The sequence below is a fragment of the Euphorbia lathyris genome, chromosome 4, assembly GCF_963576675.1.
Source record: "Euphorbia lathyris chromosome 4, ddEupLath1.1, whole genome shotgun sequence".
Taxonomy (NCBI): domain Eukaryota; kingdom Viridiplantae; phylum Streptophyta; class Magnoliopsida; order Malpighiales; family Euphorbiaceae; genus Euphorbia; species Euphorbia lathyris.
In genome coordinates, this window is record NC_088913.1 from 56,197,927 (window position 1) to 56,224,520 (window position 26,594).

A 26,594-nucleotide genomic window follows, 5' to 3' on the forward strand; every position below is an offset into this window, starting at 1 on the left:
GTGTTCAATAGAAAAAAGGATTCCTCATGATCTTGATGATTGCCTTCATGTCACTGTTTCTGATTTTTTTTTGGGAGAATTGATGGATAAAGATAGCTTAGTCACTTATGCCAGAAGGCACGCGAAGTCATGGTTGGTTGCGTGAAACAGAGGATGAGTTTGTTTAAGATGAATACGGACGGTTCTAGAGATGGGGCTAGTAATATCTCGACCAATGGTGTTATTCGTGATTGCCATGGATATTGGGTTATAGGTCTCATTCATAATATAGGAAGAGGAGATCCGTTTGAAGATGAGATTTGGGGGATCCTTTCCTATTTAAACCTAGCTTGCAAGATGAGATTTGGGGATGCTTTCCTATTTAAAGCTAGCTTGTAAGCATAGTGTGAGGCCCTTAAAAGTTGAGTCTAATAATAGTGAGTTTATTAATAGTATTAATGGAAACTCGAAATTTGGTGCTTAGTATCTGCAGGCAGGTGTTATAATTTCAATTTGATGGAATTTCTTTTAGGGAGCAAAATCAGGTGCCTGATAAGCTTGTTTCTAACGCCTATGATGGTCAAGTTGGATTGATGGAGATGGTTTCTCCTTATGTTGCTATCTGATTTAACCTGAAAGAGGTTGTTGCGTGCTTTTGTTTTTCTGTTTTGTGTCGTTTATCAATAAAAAATAGAATCTGGCATGGGACACAAACATCTCTAACATCAACTTCACAGGGTAAATTTTGACTATTCAAAACATTGTTTTCTCTTTCATAGACCGGGCCCAGATCGTTGCATTCTCTACAAGATGGACCCATAAATATCAGTTATCATTTTACCAAAATGCCCTATCCCTGTGTGTGACCCATTGAGCTTTCTAGTCCATTTGATAATAACAAGTGTTCCGTCTGTTGCTTAGCTTAAGAAAGAAAGTGCGTCTTTAAAACATCTCAAAGCAACTGCAACATAATATGAATTGGTGAGTAATAAAACAACTACGCACTCAAATTGCCTCAAGATCCATAAAACATCAATGGTAGTAGCTATAGGATTTTATGATAATCACTTACCTGTCAAAGTAGGTGCAAGGACATCAAAACTGGTACTATAATAAGGCCATTATACCATTAATGGAAGAAATACACTCCAATATCATTAATCTCAATGCACCTATCTACAAACATTAACACCCTAACATGTTTATACTAACACTCTGGCAGATAGCAGATGTCGGGAAAAAATAAAATACATTAGGACGAAAGAAAGACGCACATTAAGACCAAAATTTCACAAAGGCATCTATAATTGATTTAAAAGTAGCCACCACTGGGTTAGTTGCTGGTTTTTTGGGAGTTTTTGTTTGCACTTGCCATGATTCACTGCCCAAAAACCAATATAACAAGTAATCAATGAACGTGCATACCTAAGAAATGTTTTAATGAAGTTGAACTTGTTTGATCCATGTACTTACAGGTTAATTCTGTCCAAAGTAGGTTGAACATCATCTTTATTTGCAATAATAACTTCTTCCTGGCTTGTTGGCTCAGTAATCTTTGCACTTGCATAAGTGCCATTTATACCTTTTGTTTCAGTAACATCTGATGCATTAACAACCTGCAAATAAATAAACATACTATAGTTTACCAAATTTCTTTTCCACCCTCAATATTTTCAAATGTAAATATAGACTAAGCTTTCTATTTTCAGAATTGTACAGCTACATTGGACTCATCCAAGTAACCAGAGTGGTTCAACCTCAGCCGATCTAACATGTATAATTAAATCTTAGTATAAGTAATTGTGGCATTCCACAACAGCTAATCAATATTGCTTAAAATATTATCCAATAATAGAAAGCTCAACATTTTATGAACCAGAAAAAAATAAATAAACCAAATAATTGCAAAAGATATTTTGTGAAATAAAATCTCTGTTTATCTATTGTCCTCAAACTTTCATATTTATCTTTCATTTAATCTTGCAAATCATGTGTTAAAAATGTTTAGACTGGGTAAAAGAGGCTTGTAAGTTCAATAATTACAACTTACAAGCAATTCTGATTCTGTGATTTAAAATGGAATTCATACTCAGACATCCAATATTGTTCTTAATTTTGACATAATTTTCAACTGTACATGCACGTAACTAAAGTTCAGGGTACAGGCAATCCCAAGCCAATTGTTTATAACAAGAATTAATAAATAAGAAAACTTTGTCACGATTTGAAACAAAACATTTCAAATGTATAGGCCTCAAATAGTAACATTTAAATTGTTGGCACGTTAGCTTAAAACCAAACATACAAGAAATGTTTTCAAACATTTCAATAGTTTCATCCTGAAGACCCGAACTGTTAGTTCTGGTTATACATTCTAATTATGTTACATTATAAACTATAAATTCCATCACAATGATCATCTATATCAGCAACGACATTATGCATTCTATATCCACAAATAATACTAGTTAAACTAATGAAAGAGAAATATTTTCAGTAAAAGCTAACAGCCTTGTATCATTGACTACTACAAAGCATTATCCAAATTGAAATGAATGGGCTAGAAAAACAAATATGTTTCAAGTAACAAAGTTCTCTTCATTCAGTATTTTGTTGTTTCCTAATAATTAACAGGAAAGATACATATAGAGTTAATTATGCATAGAGAGCCAATTGTGTTGTTTATACATTACAGCCAAAAAGTACAAACATGATGAGATCAAATATGGATAAAGAGCCAATTTGGCCCTTCAACTTGGTTTGCAAGGTCAACTCGCACTGAAGTGAACTTTAGGTATCAATTTGACCCTTCAACCTGGGATATTTATCAAATTGGCAGCATTAAAAATTGAAACATCAAAAAAGCCACCAATTATATATTGACTGGTGTCATTTTTGGATTAATTTTACCAAAAATGTCAAGTTGTGAATTAAATTGATAACTAAAGTGTAGGGGTCAGATTGACCCTTTATAAAAGGGTCACCACGAGGGTGTACTGTGGGCAAGCCTTCCCTTGCCTTTTTTTTTTTGGCAAGAGGCCGCTCCTAAGACTCGAACTCGTGACCTTCGGTCACACGACAACAACGTTCTACCGTTGCGCCAAGGCTCGCCCTCAGATTGACCCTTTATCCGACCAAATAAATACGTTCGCAAGGCAGTCCTCCAAAAGATTTCATTAACCAAAATGTACTCAAAAGAAAGCAACTCACCTTAGTTTCATCAATTGACTTTTTATAAGGAGATGACGTCACTTCAACATCTCTGTCAACCTGAGTATGATTCAGTACATCATTTTCTGTGACTGAAGGATTTGAGCTTCCTAATGGGGCATCAATTGTAGCTCTTACTGCTTTACTGTCCATTAATCCAGAGTCTAGTTCACCAGATATGGATTCTATTTCTATAGCATCGGCTAAGGAGGAATTGCAAGACAACGTTTTTCCATCTGACAACGACATGTCATTTCCTGGTCCCATGGGCTTTTCAACATCCTTTTCTACCAAGGATCCCTTCAAATCCTTTGCTACACCAGAATTTCCATCCAAGTTGTCAGTTGGCCGAGTAGTAGGTGGTAATGGAAATGTTTCTACAATCACATCTGCTATTTCAGTTACTTTAGTCCTAGATAAGGGCGCTTCTTCCATGTTCTTTCTTTCGAGTAGCTCGCTTACTTGATCATTAGCAACTTTAATGTCATGATATTCTTTATCTGAAAAATCTATATGAGATCCATTAATGATATGACTCTTGCCTGGTTGAGCATACACCTTATCAGATATGAAAAATGTTTCTTCATTTGTCTCTTCATGATGATAGGATCCAATAGAACTTCCATCTTCTGACATGGACAGAGAAGTTTCAGGTTCTACGGAAAGTGTACCCAATGGAAATTGTTTAAATGATTGATCAGTATCCTGCTCTTCTGGCAATGACTTAGCTGGACCCAGCACTCTGTTTTCTTGGATTACATCTCGAACAATCTCCCTTATTGTGTAGAAAGACCCACCAACTTCTTTATGTGTGAGATTAAGAGAGGGGAAATTTCCATTGTTTAAGCCCTGGTACCTACAATCAAATTTGCTTAACATATATATATCCAAGTTGCATGTGCCTACTTTGATAACTAGGTAAAGGGAAAGAAACAGAAGCTATCAAGAAAAGCTTCAAGAAATCAGCAAAAATCTCCAAATATTGAATTTGTAACCTTTGATGAATAACTAATGCTGGTAAAAAACTACAGGTTATGAAACTATACAAGGTGCATAATCCTTAAGAAGTTTTCAGCTTGTAAGAGGTTTATATCTTGTACACCATCTAAGAACTTACTAGTCCTCTAGTACTCTTTTCCGATTAAGAAAAATGAGCCCAAGACATGATAATAATAATAATAACAACAAACATACTAATTCCCTGCAACATGCACTAAATAAGTTACTGATTAGTGGCAATTCTCTTCAAATATATTTCTCTACTTGTGCGCACAGCCACATATATACTCATGCATGCAACTTCCCGCGTGCAGTAGAAGATAGTGTTCAACTTTTTGTAAGATAAAGTTATGTATTCGATTTTAGTGATCATATTTGGACCAAAAAGAATTAATTTACATGAAAATTTTCACAAAAAGGGGAACCATTAAGCAAATTACTTTTTTATAAAGGATTCAACCATTTCCTTCCTCTTCTCTTTTGAGAGACGGCGAGGTTTCCTCCCTCCAGACTCATTACGCTTCGCCAGGGCAAATGTTTGACCAGCCCAGCCACCCTTCACAGCATGCATGACGCTGAAACGTCTACCAACTTTTAGCATGCAGACCTACATGTTAAGTAACTAAAATCAGCAGAAATCAGAGATTGTAAAGCTAGAATCATAGATTAAAATACAGAGCATGTCACAAAATCATGAGACAGGAAACTCAATGCATAATTGTAATATCATTTCCAGATTGGAGAACATCAGTTTTACCCTCCCTTATCATACAAAACGGCCTTTGGCCCCATTGTAGAAACTCTAGCCCAATTTTAGTCTTTTCCGAGTAAATGCCAGCAAAAGAGTTACTGGCAAGTCAAATTCTATCCATAATTACCACATTTTCCAACATAATGCATTAGGAATAGGTAAAATTGAGCTAGGATTTCTCAACAATCCACAGTTTTGCACGATTAAGGGTAATTACTCTTTGGTCCTTGCCCCTTTTCAAAAAAGTTCATAGTTCTACACTCAAAGAAGACAAAAATCATCTCAACCAATGTCAATGATTGCAACAAGCACAATGGCCTTTGCAATTATTAACAGTAACAGCTTTAAATGATAGGCTTCTCAGATAAAGATGTTGAGATAAGTGAAATTGAAAATTCCAACTACTTCAAATGCCAGTTTCTTCATCTTCCGCTACCATTTTCACCAAAAGCAAACAAGAAAAGTTCAACTCTAACCCAAAAGGGCCAGCAATTCTCACCACAGATGATCCCACAAAACAAAAGGGAGAAAACAACAACACAAACTAAGAAATTTGGTAAAGAAGTAGTTCCAAAAAAAGGAAAAACACTGTAAGCAAAGGAAGACATAGAAGCGAAAAGCCAAAACACACATAACAGGCATAGAAATAAGCAGAATGAGATTAGAGGAAGCGGAATTGAAGGAAAAAGAAGGAATAGTAGATTGAGATGTTACCAGATAAGCCAAATGCGTATAGAGAGAAAGGAAGGGATTAGGTTTGTGGTATGGGTTTTGGAAATTCTTGTTTCAAACTAAAACCCTAACTATGAAAGAGACAAGAGTTGTGTAGTAAATAAATATCATATCATATGTGAACTGTAAAAAAAGTGTAAATTCTGAAAATTTCCAATTCGTCCAGTGTGCAATGGCGGGAGGTTCTCGTTTCGTTTGTGGGTCTATAATTAATAATTTAATAATATTAATATTAGGCTTTTGTATCTTTATTTATTAATCTTTTTTATTTATGATGGGATCTTTTTTTATTAATCTTAAACTTTATTTCAACCAGCATTATAGAGAAAATTTCTGGGTCACATTTTTTTTTTCAAACGTCAGACTAATTCTTGTTCGCATGATATTCGAACACTTACTCTTGGTTAAGGGTGGAAGAGTCTCTCTACCGCCCGACCACATTCCATAAATTTAGGTCACATAATATTAAATTTTTAAAACTTTTATTTGTATCATAGTATGTGCTTTTAAATTTTAATTTCATGCTGCATATATTTTAAATTCTTAATTGGCATCTTATACGACTAAATCTAGGTAATTGTGTTTTGACGATGGCTGAAATCTTTTATATGTCTGAGGTAAAATAGAAAAAAATTAAAGGTGGGACGGTCATCGGCAACTCCACTCTAATACTTAAGTTAGCGGAGTTTAGAAATGTGAACAATTAGAGTAAGACTTGCAATATATGTGTATACGTAATTTAACTGTGACGTCACGTTCTATTTATAAGGTGTCGCATACAGTCGCAGAAAAAAAAATTAATTGAGTTAATTGTTATTTAGATTAGTAATTAGCTTAATTATTTCTTATTCTTATTATTATTATTATTTTATGCATTATTACACTATTACTTTATGCTTTCTCTTAGTAGCTGCTAATTTGTTTTAGACTATGGTAAGTTAGTTATGCCAGCTGACATATATCCAGTTATTTCTTTGTAACGTTTCTGACCTCAGTTGTACCTCGATTGTACTAGATGTTATATTAAGGTCATGCTTGTATAAGCAAATCATCTATGGAAATTATCTACGGAATTCTTACCTTTTTTCTTCTATTTCTCTCATTTCTTCTACTCTCTTCTTCTTAAATTCTAAATTGTCCTGTTTAGAACATGAGGTTTGGCAGTGGTAACAGAGACATTAGTCCTCTTTGTTGTCTATGGTAAACACACGAAACAAAAAAGCACAAAAAGCACATAGAGTATTCAAAGAAGCCCTTGATGAGCAAATGAAGGCTTTAAGCGCTAAGTTGAGCGAACACATAGAAGCTACCGCCACTCAAATGGATGGTCTATGTTCTCAATTCCTGGATGAACAACGAAATCGACAAGAACGTTTAAACGTTATGTTGTAGGAACAAAATCTTCTCTAGAAGGAGCAACACACCTCACATCAATCCAGTGTCACCTTTCATCATGCTTTAGAAGAATTAGTCCACAAAACGGTTACTCCATCCCTAATCTGACACATCTTCTTCCCCACTCAAAAACACTTCCAATCTTAAGCATCATCAACCTTTCAATAAGAAACAATCATTTTCATCATCTGAAGGCATACTTAAACCCACTCCTATTGGAATGCTCACTAGAGAACCTTCTAGCTCCAGGAACATTGTGATACTCAACAAAATGCTTCCTCGGTATGAACTACCCTCTTTTGATGGAACTGGAGTGGAGCTATGGGTTAGCAAATGCTGTAAATACTTTCAAATTTTTGAAGTCAGTGCAGACTGGTGAGTGCATCTCACAGGTCTATATATATGCAAGTAGAGTTGAAAAATGATTTCCCAACTAGAGATTTGAAAATTTTAGAGTTCAACGGTCTGGTTTTCTTGAGTAATCACCAAACGATTTCCTGATACTATAATCTAGGATGTTATAGAACAACTTACCCAAATCAGGCAGACCACCACAGTTGATGCTTATCAGGATCAATTTGAGGAGCTCAAACTTCGTTGGAAGTCAAATATCTTACTATTACAAATACCTTCCACGGAAACAGCTTCATAGTTGGCCTTAAACCTGACCTCCAAACCTCGGTAAGTTCTCATCAACCTGATGATTATATTATGTCATTAAATAAGAAAAATACTAGGAAAACCATGTGTAGGGTTTTCAAGCAAGAAGTACAAAACTGCTATTGAAATAGTTTTTGTGCCACTCTCGAAAAATAAAACAAATTTATAAAAAAGAGTGTCAAGCATTTTCAAGCTCTTTCGAGCACTTTCAATTCATTATCCGCCTAAATTGCTAGACAAACTAAAGAAATCGTGATTCAAATCATAATTGGTGTTTAAATTTGAGTCTCACAAATTAACTTCTAACCCGTTTTAAAGCCTCAACCCTATTATAATCCCAATCTGATGCCATTTTTAATATTGTTTTAACTGTAACAAAGACAGAAAGACTCGGATAAACATGCAAACTCAATGTGACTTTGGGTAAGTATAAATAAGAGAGTATAAACACCCAACCACTCAAAATTTGTGTGATTGAGTGAAATACCTTAGTGAGGTGCAATCGAGTTTTCCGTAAATAATCAATTTCTGTTGATATTGCCTATTAAGTTTAAACAATGAAATTTCAAAACGGGAATTTGGTAATCCTTTCGTTCATACGGGTGCTCATTAAACTCTCCTCATAAAATCTTAGTTTCGGAATCACACACTCAGTTAAATCGAGAAATGGTTTGTTTCTCAACGTCTCAATCCTTCTTCTTTTGACTATATTTACTTGAGGACAAGTAAAGCATTAATTCTAAGGAGGTTGATAGGGACGTTTTATCCCTATCTTTTAGGGTGAATTATGATTTATTCTTGAGTTAATAATGACGTTACAGTTTTTCAAATATTTCAATAAATCAACGAGATGTAATAAAATGTGTAGTTTCAGTTAGTTTTAATCATTTTGAATATCGTTTCATTATAAATAAAGCAAATAAATAAATCAAGTAATCTCGAGTTCAATGGTTGTATTTTATAGGCTCAAGCAACGCATACAGGATGCATAGGACAGACAAAAAGCACAGAAGTGGCACATCACACGCCATGTGAAAGGAAGAAAATACCTTTCTAGAGTTCCACACGACATGTGGGGTGTGGGGGGGGAAGGGGGAAGAACGACAGTCAAACGGAAACTTTTCCTATATGTTCATAGGTTAGCAGGCATCCCACATGCCGTGTGACTGTCCCACACAGCGTGCAGAGAGCCTAGAACAACTCTTTGATCGTCGAATTTCGAAAGAATTAGGGCAGAAGTAAGCCCACATGCTGTGTGGGACAATTTTTCAACAATTTAGTGTGTGAACGACCAAAAAGAAATGTAATTATGATGTTTCCGAGCTTGATTTATGTATAAATAGGAGTGTTTGGCACTCAATTAGATATTCAGTTTTTTTGTAATGAATTCTTACACCTTGAAAGCTTGTTGTAAATCTCCCGTTACTTTGATGAAGTTACATTCCATCCATATTCCCCAAGCTCGAGAGTTCCACCTCCGAATCTGAAGCAGCGGTCTTGAGCCAGTTTGCTAGTTCTAAGGGCTGACTCTTCTTCCCTTTTTTCTTGTTAACTAGTTTGTACTCTTCATATGTACTAGATTCGGTTGTATTCCACATTTACTTTTTTCATAGTAATAATATATGATTACGGCTTTCCGTTTCACTATACTTGTTAATATTTATTCCTTGTTTTGATTCTCATAATTGATTATTGTGTTGGTTGATACAAACTCCGAAATCCATTAGGATTCACATAGGTGTTGGCTTACCGAAATTAACAACCCAGAAACCATAGGAATTGATGAGCCACGGAACTTACGGGCCCTATTTTCTGAACTTAAGAATTAGAGTCGCCTTAAGAGGGAACCACGACCTAAGTACTTCCAGAGTTGGTCGGTTTACATATAATCATCTTTACAAGAGTAAATTGTTACTCGTATATATTCTGAAATATTGTTTATCACATGTTGTAACTTAACGCCATCTGTATCATCCCATAAGGGTTTGAAACGCATAAAAACTGATCACCTATAGTTTAGGAGTATTTTATAATTGTCACCAAACCAACCTAAGGTATTTGTTGAAACACCTTTCCACAAGATTTTGATTTGACAAAATCATCCATGATTAAGAGGCAATTAAATTTAAATGCTTTGATTTAATTGTACTAATGTGTTTGTTCAATATTGAGTGCAAGAATATATATATAAAGTAAAGACAGGACAAAAGACAGCACAAGCAAAGTTGAGCAAAACGGAAACTCAATGTAAGCGGAGTGAAGTAGAACTCAGAAGCAAAACGAAGCTGACTAAAGTTAAAGATTTCTTCAGAAGCGGTTAAACAGAACAGAGCTGACCAAGAAGGAACTCAGCTCAGAAGTTGAACATCCAAAGATAACAAATAAAGCTGAGTGACAGTCAGGACAGCATGAAGGATCTGTTCACTAAAGGACAAAGTCTGCCAATCTTCTGCACCAATAATTGGAACCTCGAAGACACACAAAATACCAATTCCAAGAGACATGGGTCATTGGATTATTGGTAAAAGACAACTGGCACAAAAAGACAAGCCAGACGCAAGAAGACAAACCTGACGACTGAAGAAAACAGAGAAAGGGAATGGCGGAGCAGTCTGAAGCTGACCAGAAATTGTTCCCCAAAAGAGCCGTTTTGGTGTTAACGGTAACAACAATTCAAACGATCCAAATCTACAATCTCCTTCTATAAAAGGACAATGAAGAACTTTGGATTATGACTGAAACATCAAGAGAAAATCTTGAAAGCACTCAAATACAAAAAGATCTTACACCAATTTTTCTATTCTCTGTGTAAATGCTAGATTGATTGTTGTGTAATCATCTAAAGTGTTCTTTAGTATAAAAAGAACAAGTTTCGTGATCAATAGGAATATTGAGAGTGTTAAGCTGAGTGCCTGGTTGTAAGCATTCAGTGGTAGAGAAATCTAGGTGCTGGGTTGTAGCACTTAGTAGGAGTTGAGTAGACGAATAGAGGAAGGTACTCTTGCATATTCAACTGCCTTGTAATTGGTTTGTGCTCTACCGTTAAAGAGCTCAGTATTGGATTCAAAAAGCCCGGAGGACTCTGGGGACTGGACGTAGGCAGAGAGGCCGAACCAGGATAAGTGATACTGAGTAATCTCTGAACTCTCTCTTATATTGTATGTGTTGTTTGCTATATTTACTCAGCATATAAATTGCCTAAGCTGACCTTGAGTAAATAAGTGGTGCTGAGTTAGAAGCTGACCTCCAAGAGTGTCAATTCTTGACTCACAAGAAAACAACTTTAGTCAACATCTGACTAAAGCTGTCTTGAAATATATCTCACCAAGCTGACCAAAAGCTGAGTTAATAAACTCTCAAAATAACTTCCAGTCAGCTTAATTAAAACGCGAAAAAGTTATATTAGTTCCTAACCCCCCCCCCCCTTGGAACTAATTACCAGGGACCAACAAGTGGTATCAGAGCCTAAGCTCATTACTCAAAGATTTGACAATCTTGAGCTGATCCCTAAAAATGGGTGAGAATAGCACTCGGTTCCTTCCAGGAAACCAAACAACACAGATACTCCCTGAGGGACTATCAATCACTAGACCTCCCCTATTCTTTGGGTCAAATTATACATTCTGGAAGAATAGGATGAAAAACTTTATTCAAGCCACAAACATGAGTGCATGGCTTGCAATTGTTCAAGGTCCACATGTGCCATACAAAACTGTTAACGATGAGAAAATTGTTAAAAGTGAGGCTGAGTGGACAGAGGATGACCTCAGAAAATTACAAAATAATGCTTCGGCTATAAACATGCTTTACTGTGCGTTAGATGCTGCAGAATACAATAAGATTTCAGGTTGCGAGTCAGCACAGGAGATTTGGAAAGAAGCTTGAAGTAACCTATGAAGGCACAAGCAAAGTTAAGGAGTCTAAAGTCAATCAACATATGAGACTCTACGAGCTGTTTGAGATGAATGAGAATGAAGACATCTCAGAAATGAATGCAAGGTTCACAAATATTATAAACGAGCTAAAAAGGCTTGGAAAGAACTTCACTGAAGAGGAACAGGTGAAGAAAATTCTGAGAAGTCTGCCTAAGAGTTGGCAAGCAAAGAAAACAGCCGTAGAAGAAGCTCAAGACTTGACTACCTATAAATATGATGAGCTGATCGGATCCCTGCTGACCCATGAAATCTCTATAAAAAACTTTGAAACTAAAGAGAAAGAAAAATCAGAAGATAAGAAACAAAAGTCACTTGTCATGAAAGCTGACTCGACTGAAGCTGAGTCAACTGATGATGAGGAAATAGCCATGTTCACCAGAAAGATGAAGAAGCTGTTCAGAAGGAATGATAGAAACGGCAAAAGGTCATTTAGAAGAAATGACAAGTATAAAGCCGAGTCAAGTGACAAGTACAAGAAGGACAGCTCGAAGTCTGTCACATGCTTTGAGTGTCATCAAACTGGGCACATCAAGTCAAGCTGTCCCAACCTCAAAAAGGAGAAGAAGGGAAGCAAAAAGGCTATGGTAGCCACATGGAGTGACAGTGATGTGTCAACATCATCCGAAGCTGAGCAAAATGAAACAGCCAACATATGTTTCATGGTAGATGATGGAGCTGACCAATCCCAATCTGAGCAAGCTGACCTCTCTGAAGATTCCGAGCAGGAGGAAAACAACAATGAGGTAACATCCTTACTTTTGCTTAGAAATGAAATGGTAAATGCCCTGAGTGACTTATATACACTAACTAAGAAGTGTAACAAAAAGATTAAGGCACTCAGCAGGCGCTGTGATGAGATTGAAGAGGTCAAACTGAGTGACCTCCGATATCTTCTCCAGGACAACTCTGACTTGCATACCAACATGCAAATCTTACATAAGTTTGTCACAGAGGTTCAATCTGAGTCAATGAAACTTAGAAAGGATATCACAATGTTACAGAGTCAAGGGAAGGGCTCAAATAGAAATAAACCCCATACTGAGTACGCAAATACTAGTCAGCATAAGCAATATACTCAATGTGAGTGTTGTGGAAAAAGGGGACACACAAAGGATGTGTGTTGGCATAACAAGCGGATTGTCCAATGTGACTTCTGCGGAAGAAAAGGGCATACCACAAAAGTATGTTGGCATGCCCAACACAATAATGCTGACCCTACTCAGTTCAACCCACAAAGGGTACCTTTTTGTGATTTCTGTGGTAAGCCAGGCCACACCATAAAATTATGCCGTCACAAGTTAAAATATGATTTTGCACCTGTTTATACTAACAAGAAAGGACCCAAAAGGAATTGGGTACCTAAAAATGAATAGTTTAAACTGCAGGTCAGCTTGACATGCGTGGAGAAGTCAAAACTATGGTATATAGACAGCGCATGCTCAAGGCATATGACAGGTGATGAAACTCAGTTCATCACACTAGAGCTTAAACGAGGTGGAAGTGTAAGCTTTGGAGACAACAAGAAGGGTAAGATAGTCGGCTCAGGTACTATCGGAGGTAACCCAACTATTGAGTCTGTCTCCTTAGTTAAAGGTCTCAAATACAATCTGCTGAGTGTAGCTCAGCTTTGCAAGAGCGGCAGAAAGGTTGTATTTGATGATACTAAGTGTCAAATACTCGAGGGAAATACAAATGAATTGATTCTAACTGCCCCTCGTGTAGAAAATGTATACATGTTAAACCTAGAAAAACAGTTTTCTAAAAACATATGCTTGGTGTCTAAAGAGGACAACTCCTGGCTATGGCATAGAAGACTTGGGCATGTCAGCATGGACCTTCTTGCCAAATTAGCTAGAAAGCAATTAGTTGAGGGATTACCCAAATTAAAGTTTGAAAAAGATCAACTGTGTAAAGCTTGTCAGCAAGGCAAACAAACTAAAAAGTCATTTCATAGCAAAAATATTGTCTCAACCAAAAGACCATTGGAATTACTACACTTGGATCTTTTCGGACCTATCCAGCCACTCAGCTTGGGAGGTAAGAAATTTTCCTTAGTTATTGTAGATGATTTCTCTCGGTACACTTGGATCATCTTGCTGAGCAGCAAGGATGAAACTTTTGAGATGTTTACCACACTGATTAAAAAGCTTGAAAATGACAAAGACCTAAGAGTAGCTCACATTAGAAGCGACAATGGTGGAGAATTCAAAAACCAACAGTTTGATGAATTCTGTGAAACCAGTGCTATTGACCACAACTTCTCTGCTCCTAGAACACCTCAACAAAATGGGGTCGTTGAAAGGAAAAATAGAACTATTATCGAAATAGCTAGGACAATGCTGAGTGAAAATAGGCTTCCAAAGTACTTCTGGGGTGAAGCTGTTCACACGGCATGTTACATACTGAATAGGGCTCTAGTTAGACCTATACTTAAGAAAACCCCATATGAGCTTTGGAAAGGACGAAAGCCCAACATTGGATACTTTCGTGCCTTTGGGTGTAAATGCTTTATACTCAATACAAAAGACAACCTTGCTAAATTTGATGCTAAAGCTGACGAGGCGATCTTTTTAGGGTACTCAACAAACAGTAAAGCATATAGAGTATTTAACAAAAGAACTCAGGTTGTAGAAGAGTCTGTGCATGTTGAGTTCGATGAAACTGACCCTACAGGTAAGCCAGCTCAGCCTGAAGAAGATGAACCAAGCTCAGCTTCCGCTGATCAACCAGAAGCCTCTGTGTCATCTATACAGGAGCTGACCCAAGGTAAGCAAGAAATTGAAATATCATTTGCTGACCAATCTATTCCTGTAGAGATTGTAGAAACACCTCTTCCAAACGACTCAACATTGCCCAAGGAAATAAAGATCCCAAGAGGACATACAGAATAGGCCATTCTTGATGCTGCCAACAACAAGTTGATGACCAGAGATCAGCTTAGAAAATACCTTAGCAATGTTGCCTTCGTCTCAATGCTTGAGCCAAAGAATTTTGCTGATGCTGAGCAAGATGAATATTGGATAAATGCCATGCAAGAAGAACTTGATCAATTCACCAGAAATGAGGTATGGGATCTAGTACCTAGACCTAGGAATCAAAAGCCCATAGGAACCAAGTGGGTCTTTAGAAATAAACTAGATGAGCATGGAAATGTGATTAGAAATAAAGCTCGACTTGTAGCCCAAGGCTATAGTCAGCAAGAAGGTATAGACTATGGAGAAACATTTGCACCTGTTGCTAGGCTAGAAGCTATACATATATTGTGTGCCTATGCTAGTTTCATGAATTTTAAACTATACCAAATGGATGTGAAAAGTGCATTTCTTAATGGCCTTATAAACGAAGAGGTATATGTTAATCAACCTCCTGGGTTTGAAGATTCAAAGTTTCCAAACCACGTTTATAAACTCAAAAAGGCCTTGTATGGCCTGAAACAAGCTCCAAGAGCTTGGTATGAGAGGTTGACCAATTTCCTGCTGACTAGGAACTATGTCAGAGGAAAAGCTGACACAACCTTGTTTATTAAGAAAAAGGGTAAACATACCCTACTTGCACAGATATACGTAGATGATATAATATTTGGTGCCACTGACGAGTCTTTGTGCAAAGAATTTAGTCAACAGATGCAAACTGAGTTTGAAATGTCAATGATGGGTGAACTCAACTTCTTCCTTGGACTTCAAATCAAGCAAGGTAAGAATGGCATCTTTATAAGTCAGTCTAAGTACACCAAGGAAATGTTAAAGAAATTCAGCATGGTAGATTGCAAACCAATATCAACCCCCGTGGGAACTGATACTGTCCTATGCAAGGATGAGAAGAGTAAGTCAGTTGATAGTAAACTCTATCGAGGTATGATAGGCTCTTTACTCTATCTCACTGCTAGTCGACCTGATATTCAGTACTCAGTATGCTATTGTGCTAGATATCAAGCTGACCCCAGGGAATCTCATCTAACTGCTGTAAAAAGAATTTTTCGATACTTGCAAAGCTCAGTTGATGCAGGTCTATGGTATCCAACTTCAAATGACTTCACACTCATTGGATATACTGATGCTGACTATGGACGAGATAAGCTAGAATGGAAGAGTACTTCGGGAGGATGTCATTTCCTTGGAAGCTGTCTAGTATCTTGGTTTAGCAAGAAGCAATCATCCGTAGCCCTGTCTACAACCGAAGCTGAGTACGTGGCTTCTGGAAGCTGTGTTGCACAAGTCCTATGGATAAAGCAACAACTTGAGGATTATGGAGTCAAAACAAAGACAATAGAGATCAAATGTGACAACAAAAGTGTCATTGATCTATCTAAAAATCCAGTCCAACACAGCAGGATGAAGCATGTTAGCATAAGGCATCACTTCATCAGAGACCATGTACTAAAAGATGAGATCAAGCTGACCTATGTGCCAACAAATGATCAGCTTGCAGATATCTTCACTAAGCCCTTAGCACGAGAACAATTCAATATACTGAGGGAAGCCATTGGTATGTCAAATCCACTCTAAATAATTCTGTATGATTGAATGATTGCTATACTGAGTGGAAATTTGAATGAATGTGCAAATGCCATGCTAAGTAAATTAACAATAAATATCTACTCTCTATTAAGTTTAAAAATAGAAAAATAACCTTATGCTAAATAGACATAAACATTGAGTGGTTATACTGAGTAGATACAAATGTTGAGTAAATATCCTATGCTGAGTAGATAAACATATTGAGTAATCACCATATGCTGAGTTGATGAACATGCTGAGTGCTCAAACGTATGCTGAGTTAATTAGAAATAGACAAATCATGGGCACTCAACATCACGAATGCTTCGAATTCTAGTAAAATAAAAAAGAAACCCACTCGTGTAAAATAAGCCTACACGTGTAACCTCTGGCACCTTGGAAATACGCACATTAATGGCAAATCCCATGCGTCGGTTGAACGTCCCTAGGTAAAACGGCTAGTTAATGAATAAGGGCCGCCGTAAATCTATATAAAAAGTGGAAGAATCCCCACTCTTCACTCTTTACGCTTGTAATCTCCTACAATCGAACTTCTCTCTCTCCTTAAAACCTCAAAACCTTCAACAATGGCTTCCGGCAAAGACAAAACCCCTAAAACTCAAACCTCAAACAAACCCACTCAGGCTGACCACGCGGGTCCTTCGACGCAAATAGAAAGGAAAATGATCAAAGTACACAAAAAGGTCAATAATCTGGAGGTTCTGAAATGCAGATGGTTTTCTCCAGGCTTTGTCTCGTCTGAGAAACCATTCTGTGAATGGATCGAGAAGAACAAGTGGACGGGGTTCTTCTCTCTCTCAGGAAAAACTTACCACAGGTTAGTACGGGAATTCTACTTGAATCTGCATGTTGATGAGGACGATTCTGATTATTTGGAGACCTCGGTTAAAGGTCAGAAAATCACCGTTACTCCTGCCTATCTAGCCACGTTACTAGACTTACCAGACGAAGGGATTGAGTTTAGGACAACTAAGGAGAAAGTACCAAAGGAGACGCTTGATAAAATAAAGGGGTTCTGTAAACCCAAGGATCACAAAGGCGAAATTCCCAGCACGTGTATGGGGCAAGCACAAAAGATGGCTCACTACATGCTGACCAACTTTATCTTCCCCAAACTCAACTCAGCTTCATCCGCATCCAACTTCGAACAGTGCTTCATCTGGCACATGTTGACCTACACTCCGCTCAATCTTCCCGTCTTCCTAGTTGGAGCTCTTCAACGAAGTGGTAAGAAACTCCGTTTGGGCTCTCTCATTACAAAAATTATTGAGGACAAGCAGATAGAGACAGTAAATGAAACAAGTAGCTTGGGGAGTGAAATCACTGCAGTCCTGCTGGATGGACTGTTATATAATCAACCCTTGAAAGGATATGAAGGAGCTGGAGATGCTGAGGAAGATGAAGAAGTTGAGCAACCAGATGCTGAGCTTGAACATGAACCTGAAAAAGAAGTGGAGACTCAAACTGAGTCCCCTAAGATAGCTCAGCCTGAGCAGAAGAAGAAAAAGAGGAAGGCTCTTGAAACCTGCTCTAAAGACATCCATGCTGTCCCCAAAAAGGTGAGACTTGTGTCTCAGGAAAAAGCTAAAGCTGACAAGGCTAAAGAGCAAGCTGACAAGGTACTCAATCTGGCAGAGAGCCAACTCCTCCACTACCATCAAACTCAGTACCAGCCTCTGAGTCTAATGCTGCTAAATTTGCATACTTGAATGCTACTGAGTCTGGCCGACGTGTCATTGCTTCTGCTCAGTCCTTGCTTCAAGATTTCAATACTACTCAAGTTGATGGTCACCAATCTACTCAAGCTGAGTCCTCCCACCTGTCAGGTATTACTCAGCTTCTGAATGAACTTCGAGGACTAAAGGATCTGGTTAGCATTATCACTACGGTTCAAACTCAGCAACCGAATCAAGGGTAAATAGCAAAACTGACCGAACTGATGCTTACAATGGCAACCCATATGAATTCACTTGAAGGGCAAGTTCAAAAATTGTCGTCAGTCAATCCAGGGTATGCAACTTCAACTGAACTGCAAGAATATTTTGTTAAGTTAAATGCGGAACTGACCAAATCTAGCGCCACTGCCCATACTGAGTATGCTACCTCTGCTGAGTTGCATGATTGTTTTACCAAACTGAATGCTGAGCTGACCAAATCAAGTTCACCTAGCAATGCTGAGTTTGCCACCTCTGACGACCTTCACCAATGCTTCACCAAGCTTCATGCTGAGCTGACCAGTACACGTGACTTAGTATCCTCCTCTTCTCAGTGTACTATTGACCAACTAAGTGAAGCAGTCAGACTACTCAACATCGACAGAGCACAGATGGATGTTGATCCAATCTCCAACAGTGAACTCATGAGCTTTTCACAAGCTATCATGAAGGCAATGCGCATCAACAATGCCCAGCGCATGTTTTATTATTCTGCCCTGCTAAAGCTGTACCATCAATCTTTTGGTCAGATCACAAGCTCGCTCACCTGGCTGAGCAAATCCCATGAATGCCTCCTTAGCATGATCAGCAGCTCCCTTCGGGTTCCTAGGCATGTCCAGGACGATAGTGTACCAGTCATTGATGGCTTGGGTGAAAGCACTAAAAGGCTTTAGTGGTACTCCCATTATCTCTCATCTGCAGCTCGAAATGAAACCTTCCTCTACAAACCCGATGATGGCAAAACGGGGGAGACAAGTCAATGAGGAACTCAGCCTGCATGTAATGCTTCAGGGAGTAAAGAGAAAGGCAAAAGAATTGCTCAAGCTGACCACCCGGCTCAGAAAAAGAAGAAGTAGAACTAGCTTAGTCAATATCTAGGACTTAGCTTTATATCCTGTCTTTGAATATATGTGTTTTGAAAGGTCAATATATGATAAGTATTAATTTTCTTCCTGACCTGACTAATAAAATTTGAACAAACAAATCAAGAAGTTAAATACACTCAGTATGCATTAACACCAAAACAACTTATGCAATAAACTAAGAGACAACATACTTCTAATATTTTTGAAAAACTGACTTAAATCCAAACAAGCTCAAATCTAAAACTAAGTCAGTATACACAAATGTCTTAAGTCTAATTCAATTAGATCTTGGAAGGTTTAGAATTAAGTTAAGACAATATGTGCAACCCTTATGGGGGAGTCATTTCAAAAATATCAATCATGGGGTAACTTATAACTGAGTTCCGTAATTATGTATTTTGCCAACATCAAAATGGGGGAGTTTGTTGAAACACCTTTCCACAAGATTTTGATTTGACAAAATCATCCATGATTAAGAGGCAATTAAATTTAAATGCTTTGATTTAATGTGTTTGTTCAATATTGAGTGCAAGAATATATATATAAAGTAAAGACAGGACAAAAGACAACACAAGCAAAGCTGAGCAAAACGGAAACTCAATGTAAGCGGAGTGAAGTAAAACTCAGAAGCAAAACGAAGCTGACTAAAGTTAAAGATTTCTTCAGAAGCGGTTAAACAGAACGGAGCTGACCAAGAAGGAACTCAGCTCAGAAGTTGAACATCCAAAGATAACAAATAAAGCTGAGTGACAGTCAGGACAGCATGAAGGATCCGTTCACTAAAGGACAAAGTCTGCCAATCTTCTGCACCAATAATTGGAACCTCGAAGACACACAAAAGACCAATTCCAAAAGACATGGGTCATTGGATTATTGGTAAAAGACAACTGGCACAAAAAGACAAGCCAGACGCAAGAAGACAAACCTGACGACTGAAGAAAACAGAGAAAGGGAATGGCGGAGCAGTCTGAAGCTGACCAGAAATTGTTCCCCAAAAGAGCCGTTTTGGTGTTAACGGTAACAACAATTCAAACGATCCAAATCTACAATCTCCTTCTATAAAAGGACAATGAAGAACCTTGGATTATGACTGAAGCATCAAGAGAAAAATACAAAGAGAGAAAATCTTGAAAGCACTCAAATACAAAAAGATCTTACACCAATTTTTCTATTCTCTGTGTAAATGCTAGATTGATTGTTGTGTAATCATCTAAAGTGTCCTTTAGTATAAAAAGAACAAGTTTCGTGATCAATAGGAATATTGAGAGTGTTAAGCTGAGTGCCTGGTTGTAAGCATTCAGTGGTAGAGAAATCTAGGTGCTGGGTTGTAGCACTTAGTAGGATTTGAGTAGACGAATAGAGGAAGGTACTCTTGCATATTCAACTGCCTTGTAATTGGTTTGTGCTCTACCGTTAAAGAGCTCAGTATTGGATTCAAAAAGCCCGGAGGACTCTGGGGACTGGACGTAGGCAGAGAGGCTGAGCTGACCTTGAGTAATCTCTGAACTCTCTCTTATATTGTATGTGTTGTTTGCTATATTTACTCAGCGTATAAATTGCCTAAGCTGACCTTGAGTAAATAAGTGGTTCTGAGTTAGAAGCTGGCCTCCAAGAGTGTCAATTCTTGACTTACAAGAAAACAACTTAGTCAACATCTGACTAAAGCTGTCTTGAAATATATCTCACCAAGCTGACCAAAAGCTGAGTTAATAAACTCTCAAAATAACTTCCAGTCAGCTTAATTAAAACGCGAAAAAGTTATATTAGTTCCTAACCCCCCCCCCCTTGGAACTAATTACCATGGACCAACAGTATTCACCACCTAGATAACGTATAGAACCGAGTAGTTTAATATTTATGGGTATAAATCTCGTGGATTTGATACCTAGACTTAACCAAATGTATTATTATTTGGTAACGATGGGGTACACTTATCCCTTAGTTGAGCATCTATAGTAATGGAGATCACCTCGAGTGCATTACCGCTCTTTGGCTCCCATCACAATCGTTATGGATCTCATATTAGAGAACCCTCTAACAGTAAATAGCATCCATTCAATAAGCTTCTACCTAAATATGATTTCCCCTTATTTGATGAGACTTAAGTGAAGAACTGGGTTAACAAATGCATGAAATATTTCCAACTTTTCAAAGTGGCTAATGAAAGAAAAGTAGATCTAGTTAGAGTATACCTACAATGGAGGGAAGAGAAATGGTTTAGAAATTGGATTCCAAACATTCTATTGTTCACCTAAGATAAGTTTGTGGAAGAAGTTTAGAAGTGGTTCTAGGAAACAGACATTGGGAATGTGGTGCAACTGTAACACCCTAGTCCAATACCATGTAGATATTTTCTGTTTTGGCCCAAATCCAACACATTGGGCCTCACGATTTTAAAATGTGCCTGCATATATTAGATTCCCATCTTGCTAATAAGCCTCGGTGACTCTCTCTCTCTCTCCATTTCCGATGTGGGATTCAGTTCCTGCCCTCGCCATCTCTTAGGGCCGCTCCTTGCTTAGACCTTCTACTCTACCACCACCCACTCTGGATCGGATCATTACAGGCCCACCAGCTTCCACTTGGTTCATCTCTAAACCACACATCGTACATGGAAAATCGGCTCCTATACCAATTGTAACACCCTGGTCCAATACCATGTAGATAGGAGTCTATTACCCTATCAATTGTAACATATTGGCTAGACATGTTTCTAGGCCAATCTATTGTCCGCTTTGGCCCTAATCCAACACATTGGGCCTCACAGCTTTAAAACGCATCTGCATGTATTGGATTCTCATCTTACTAATAAACCTCAGTCACTCTCACTATTTCTGATATGGGATTCAGTTCATTCCTGCTCCCATCATCATCCCTTAAGGCCACTCCTTGCTCAGACCATCTACTCCGGCACCACCCACTCTAGACCGGGTCGTTACAGCAATAGAGCTCCCAACTCAAACAAGACTCTACTGGTGGCTTATCAAAGATCAATTCGAGTCCAACAAACTCAAAATGGAAAAGGTTTATCCTACCATAAGTGAGTCATTTTATGTGTTTAGCTTTATTTATGGGTTGAAGCCTGAGACTAAACAAAAAGTTAGATCATTTAAACAAGTTTTAATATTTAATTTACCATAAAACAAGCCAAGTTTCAAAAGACTCATCTCAAATATGTTAGAGGCTATTAAACCTAAGCCTATATTTTGTTACCTTATAACTTATAAACCTTGGACCTTCATTAATGCTTCCTCTTCCCAAAACTTTACCACCAATCCATTTGCCTCAAAATCACCATATCCCAAGTCACAAACTATTATAACCAATTTCAAAAGAGTCCATAGGGCATGGTGGAAATATGGAGACAAATACTACCCTGGTCATCAATGCACGACAAAGAAACTTAATGTTATGAATGATGAGGAAACTATGGAAGTAAATCCAGAGGAGTTGTGTACTGCAGTACAAAATGAGGAACTGGAAGGAGATGAGACTAAAGAGGCTAAGCAGATATCCTTATCCATTCATGCTTTGGATGGAGGCTTCTTGATATATGGAACTCGAAAGGGAATATGGTAGAAGAATCCCATCCTAGCTTCAATTGATAGTGGAAGTACATATAGCTTGGATCAAAATATAGCAAAAGAAGCTAAGAAAATCAGGCTAGTTGTAATGGTGGCTAATGGAAGGCATTTGAATGTGCATTTTAAATGTAATGATTGTTAATGTTATATGCATCCAGGACCGGTCCTGAGCTATGAAACAAGATGAATATAAAACATAAAAATCAATTGGTTCAGTTTGTAAAGCAAGTAGTTTGTGATTCTAATTTAGCTTGTGGGTTGGAGGTTCGAACCTCCTCTTTCCAATTTTTATTATTATCAAATATTTTTTCTCTTCCCACCCCATTTTATCACTATCATTTTTTTTGTTTCCTTAAATCAAAATTATCAATTTATGTATTCACCCGAGAAAAATAACCATTTAATTTTTTTATTGTCAATATACATATTTATAGCAAACATCATAATTAAACCCTGAACTTTGGCTGTTTTAAGGATTAAGCTCATGATCATTTATTTTTCCACATTGGATCCTTGATCATTGATTCTATTATGGATTAGATCCTTATTTAACTTTTTCATCAAGTTTGGACTACATATATCATTAGGGCGATTTGACTTGTTGACATGGACAAATAAAAATAAGAATCTTTTGAGTAGGAAAGATAAAAATTAAAAACTAAAACAAAATTATAGAAATTAATTTCCAGTATATTCTTTCAAACTCGATTTTCTCCTCTCCCATTTTGTGATTTTCAACATTAGAATCGCCAAATCAATCTTCTCATCTCCTAAACTCCACGGAAAAGTTAAATAAATGTCAAATCCATAACAAAATCAATGACCATTTGGATACAAAAGAAGGTCAAAAGTCATTGTATGATTTAAAGTAAACCGGAACACAATGTGTTGGAAATTAGGCTAATTTTAACCTATTTCCATTTAACCACAAGATTCGTTAACCGTTATTTCATATAAAGAAGGATAAGAAGAAATACATTTTAGAAGTTCTATTTACCGTTGCAAACGAAGTGCCCACAACTTCAAAAGAGATAGAAACTATCTACCAATCTGCCCCTATCTGAAACAGACCTTCCAGACCTCCGAACGACAATCCCTTCGGTGGAAACGTGGAAGAATATGTCTAGAAGCTCCTGTCCAAAAATCGCAACGATCCGACGGTTCAATCTCCGGGAATCCGCGAAATCGTGAACTGACCTGATGTAGGAGTAGTAAAACGAATTTCTCCCTTTTGTTTGTTTTTCTTCTTCGAGTTCCCAAACACGAAATAAAACACGGGAAGATTAATTTGGAATCAACCGTTGAATAGCAACCAAAGTAGATTGCCTCTAACTAATCAACACAAGATCAAGGATAAAAGAAATAGATGAAAATTAATTGATCAAACGAAGCCGTAGAGAAATCTCGTCCTCGAACTAGGGGTGTCGAATTTTCTCTCTCTTGGACTAGGTGAATTTCGAAAATCACAAGTAGGGTATGGCTTGCTTGGATTTCAAAAATCTCAAGGGAAGGGGTATTTATAATCTCTTGTATCTAATCCCTAGTTAGATAGAATTAGGTTACTGAATAGGAATTCCATTCGGAATAGAATTCCTAATTATTATCTCACTATATATCTAATATATTAAGGATAATAATAATAACCTTATTGGATAATAATAGGAGTATATTAATCTAATTAAAACTCCTAACTTAATTATCTCTTAATTAATTTAATTCATATTCCTAATCTAATTAGGATTAACAAAATCAAATTAATTATTCATGTATATCACTACATGAATTTCGACCCCCTTATGTCCATGGGCCTTATTGGACTCAATTGGGCTTCTATCAATTAATTAACATCTATCTCTCTTTTAGGTTCCAAGTCTTATGTGTGATCCATTAGGTTCTTATTGCTTCTAGCCGTATGCAACGTTATTAAATTAATTTTCAAAAAATTATATTTAATCTTTGCATAACGGAATGATGTACAGAGTATGTGATTAGCAAGTCCGTAATCATTCCCCCAGAGCTATAAGAAGACGGGTTGATTCTGTCGTTAACCTTTCCGTATTAGTTACAGTATAATTCGATCCTTTATCAACTACATCCTTGAACTGAATCTTATGACTATGGGTGATGTCAAGTCACATATAGCGAGACGTTCGTTTTACTTGTACAGGCCGAGTCAACTCAAAAAGATAGGTTAAGTGAAATCTGTATTTCTTACTCTTAAGCTATCACCTTGCAAGGATTTAGAGTCGAGTCTTCCACAAGCGATCCATGGATGTATCTCCCATTTATCGGGAGTGATAAATGCTCAATCCAATATATAACAACTCTGCAATTACTTCCTGTGATACCCAACGTCTACTGTTCACACCCCAGAGTCATCTCTGTTAAGGATCGTGTTACACCAGAGTCAAAGCATCACATTCCGTAATCCAGAATACCAATTAATATTCCTTTGAGTCTGAGGATTAGTTATACCTATTAATACCAATGAGATGAACAGGTGAGAAGGATGAATCTACCCATCCTGTTATCTCAAATCGGATCCCCAATCCTAATGAACAACGTTTCATCGGATCTATGTAACTGTCCAGATATCTGTATATATGAAGCTTGTGAGATCAGCTTTCTATCGGACAGAACACATTGTTACATACAAGTCTCAACAGTGATATGTCAATCCCAAACATATCACTTGACTTAGGGTGGTTTTAAGTTTATCAGTTTACTATAAAGTTTTGTCTCACTTCATGCTTGTATGAACACTTTATAATCACTTTAAATAAACTTACGGATTTCCTTTTATTAGACTTTATTTAGTGCTTAAAAGGGATTGCCTTTATATAGTTATAAAACATATATCTCATTAAACAAATGATATAAAGAACAATTCATTTACATTAAGTTTGTATCCTAGAACAATTGTCTATAAGTCACTAAACCCCAACACAATGGTATACAGAACCTATAGGAAAATAAGGGATTCGACAAATCTTTCTGTAACAAACCATCTAATACACTAGAAATACATGAGATATCATGTACCAAACCATGTAATACACTAAGAGTACATAGGATACCATGTAGATTAAGAGTCTACATTAATATATTTTACCTAAGAGCAATATACATATATATATATATACAAGGTTCTCCTTCAATCAAGGAGACATTGTAGGCCCACAACAGTCTATAATAATGCTTTAGTTGACTTAGGCATGTTTTAGTTGACTTAGACATGTTTACATTTATTAAATCGACTTATTCTATAACACTTTCCACACTCTTGCTTCTTTACAAAAAAAAATAATAATATAAGGATCTTCAAATGTCATGATCAATGAAGTAAAGGTCGAGTTAGATAAAGCCTTTTGATCTCTAAAAATAATATAAATAATTGACTTTTAGTGATTTAAGAGTGACTAAGATATACATCTCCAATAATACTCTTTGTATTCACTCCTTAATTATTATTTTATTATTAAGATTATTATTTATTGTTATATTTACCAATAGTGTGAGGAGAGAAACTCATCAATAATAAATTATTAATAAAAAATGAAGTTAAGAGGCACTAAGAGATGGAGAGAGACTCTCTATTAATAAAGATGATGAAGAGGCTCTTAGTAATTTGAGGAGCCACTAAGAGGCTCTTGGAGTGGATTTTTAATTCTCACTGCTCAAATTTTAACTTAAGAACCAATTTAAGAGTCTGTTGGAGATGCTTTTAGGACAATGCTAAATCTTTTTAGGTGTTGAACTTGTCTAGATCATCTTTTGAGATTCTTATTTCACAGTAGGAATATATCTCTAAGATAATTGTAGATGTTGGTTTACTACAAATGAAGATTTTTTTAAAGTCTATGAAATTCAGTTGGATTCTCCATCATGATGCACAAATTTTGAGAGATATCAAAGAAATATTAGCAGGTTATTATATTTAGGTTTTATAACAGCATCTCCAACGCTCCCCGTTTGGAGCATTGGAGATGCTGATATAGGGAGGGTTGCAATCCAACTCTTCCTATATCCATT

The 26,594-nt window shown here is 37.0% G+C and overlaps 1 protein-coding gene across 2 annotated transcripts; it reads right to left on the reverse strand.

The window, feature by feature from the left end:
- Positions 1-1,081: 1,081 nt before the first annotated feature.
- Positions 1,082-5,843, reverse strand: LOC136227784 (uncharacterized). Of its 2 annotated transcripts, none has more exons than XM_066016536.1 (5): positions 5,654-5,843; positions 4,629-4,810; positions 3,190-4,045; positions 1,453-1,595; positions 1,082-1,360 (listed from the first exon to the last, which is right to left on the reverse strand). In XM_066016536.1, the coding sequence occupies exons 2-5, from the start codon at positions 4,787-4,789 to the stop codon at positions 1,255-1,257; spliced, it is 1,266 nt and encodes a 421-aa protein (XP_065872608.1). In that variant the 5' UTR covers positions 4,790-4,810; positions 5,654-5,843; the 3' UTR covers positions 1,082-1,254. The 2 variants fall into 2 exon arrangements, with proteins under 2 accessions (XP_065872608.1, XP_065872607.1); XM_066016535.1 differs by having other exon boundaries at positions 4,629-4,795; positions 5,654-5,842.
- Between the last annotated feature and the right edge of the window lie 20,751 nt (positions 5,844-26,594).

Bases quoted from the DNA above. Each gene is read 5' to 3' on its own strand.
- LOC136227784 (XM_066016536.1), bottom strand. From the start codon at position 4,789: ATGCTAAAAGTTGGTAGACGTTTCAGCGTCATGCATGCTGTGAAGGGT. The intron at 1,596-3,189 runs GTGAGTTGCTTT...ATTTATTTGCAG, and splicing joins AGTCAATTGATGAAACTAAG to GTTGTTAATGCATCAGATGT. The intron at 1,361-1,452 runs GTAAGTACATGG...GTTTTTGGGCAG, and splicing joins ACTTTGGACAGAATTAACCT to TGAATCATGGCAAGTGCAAA.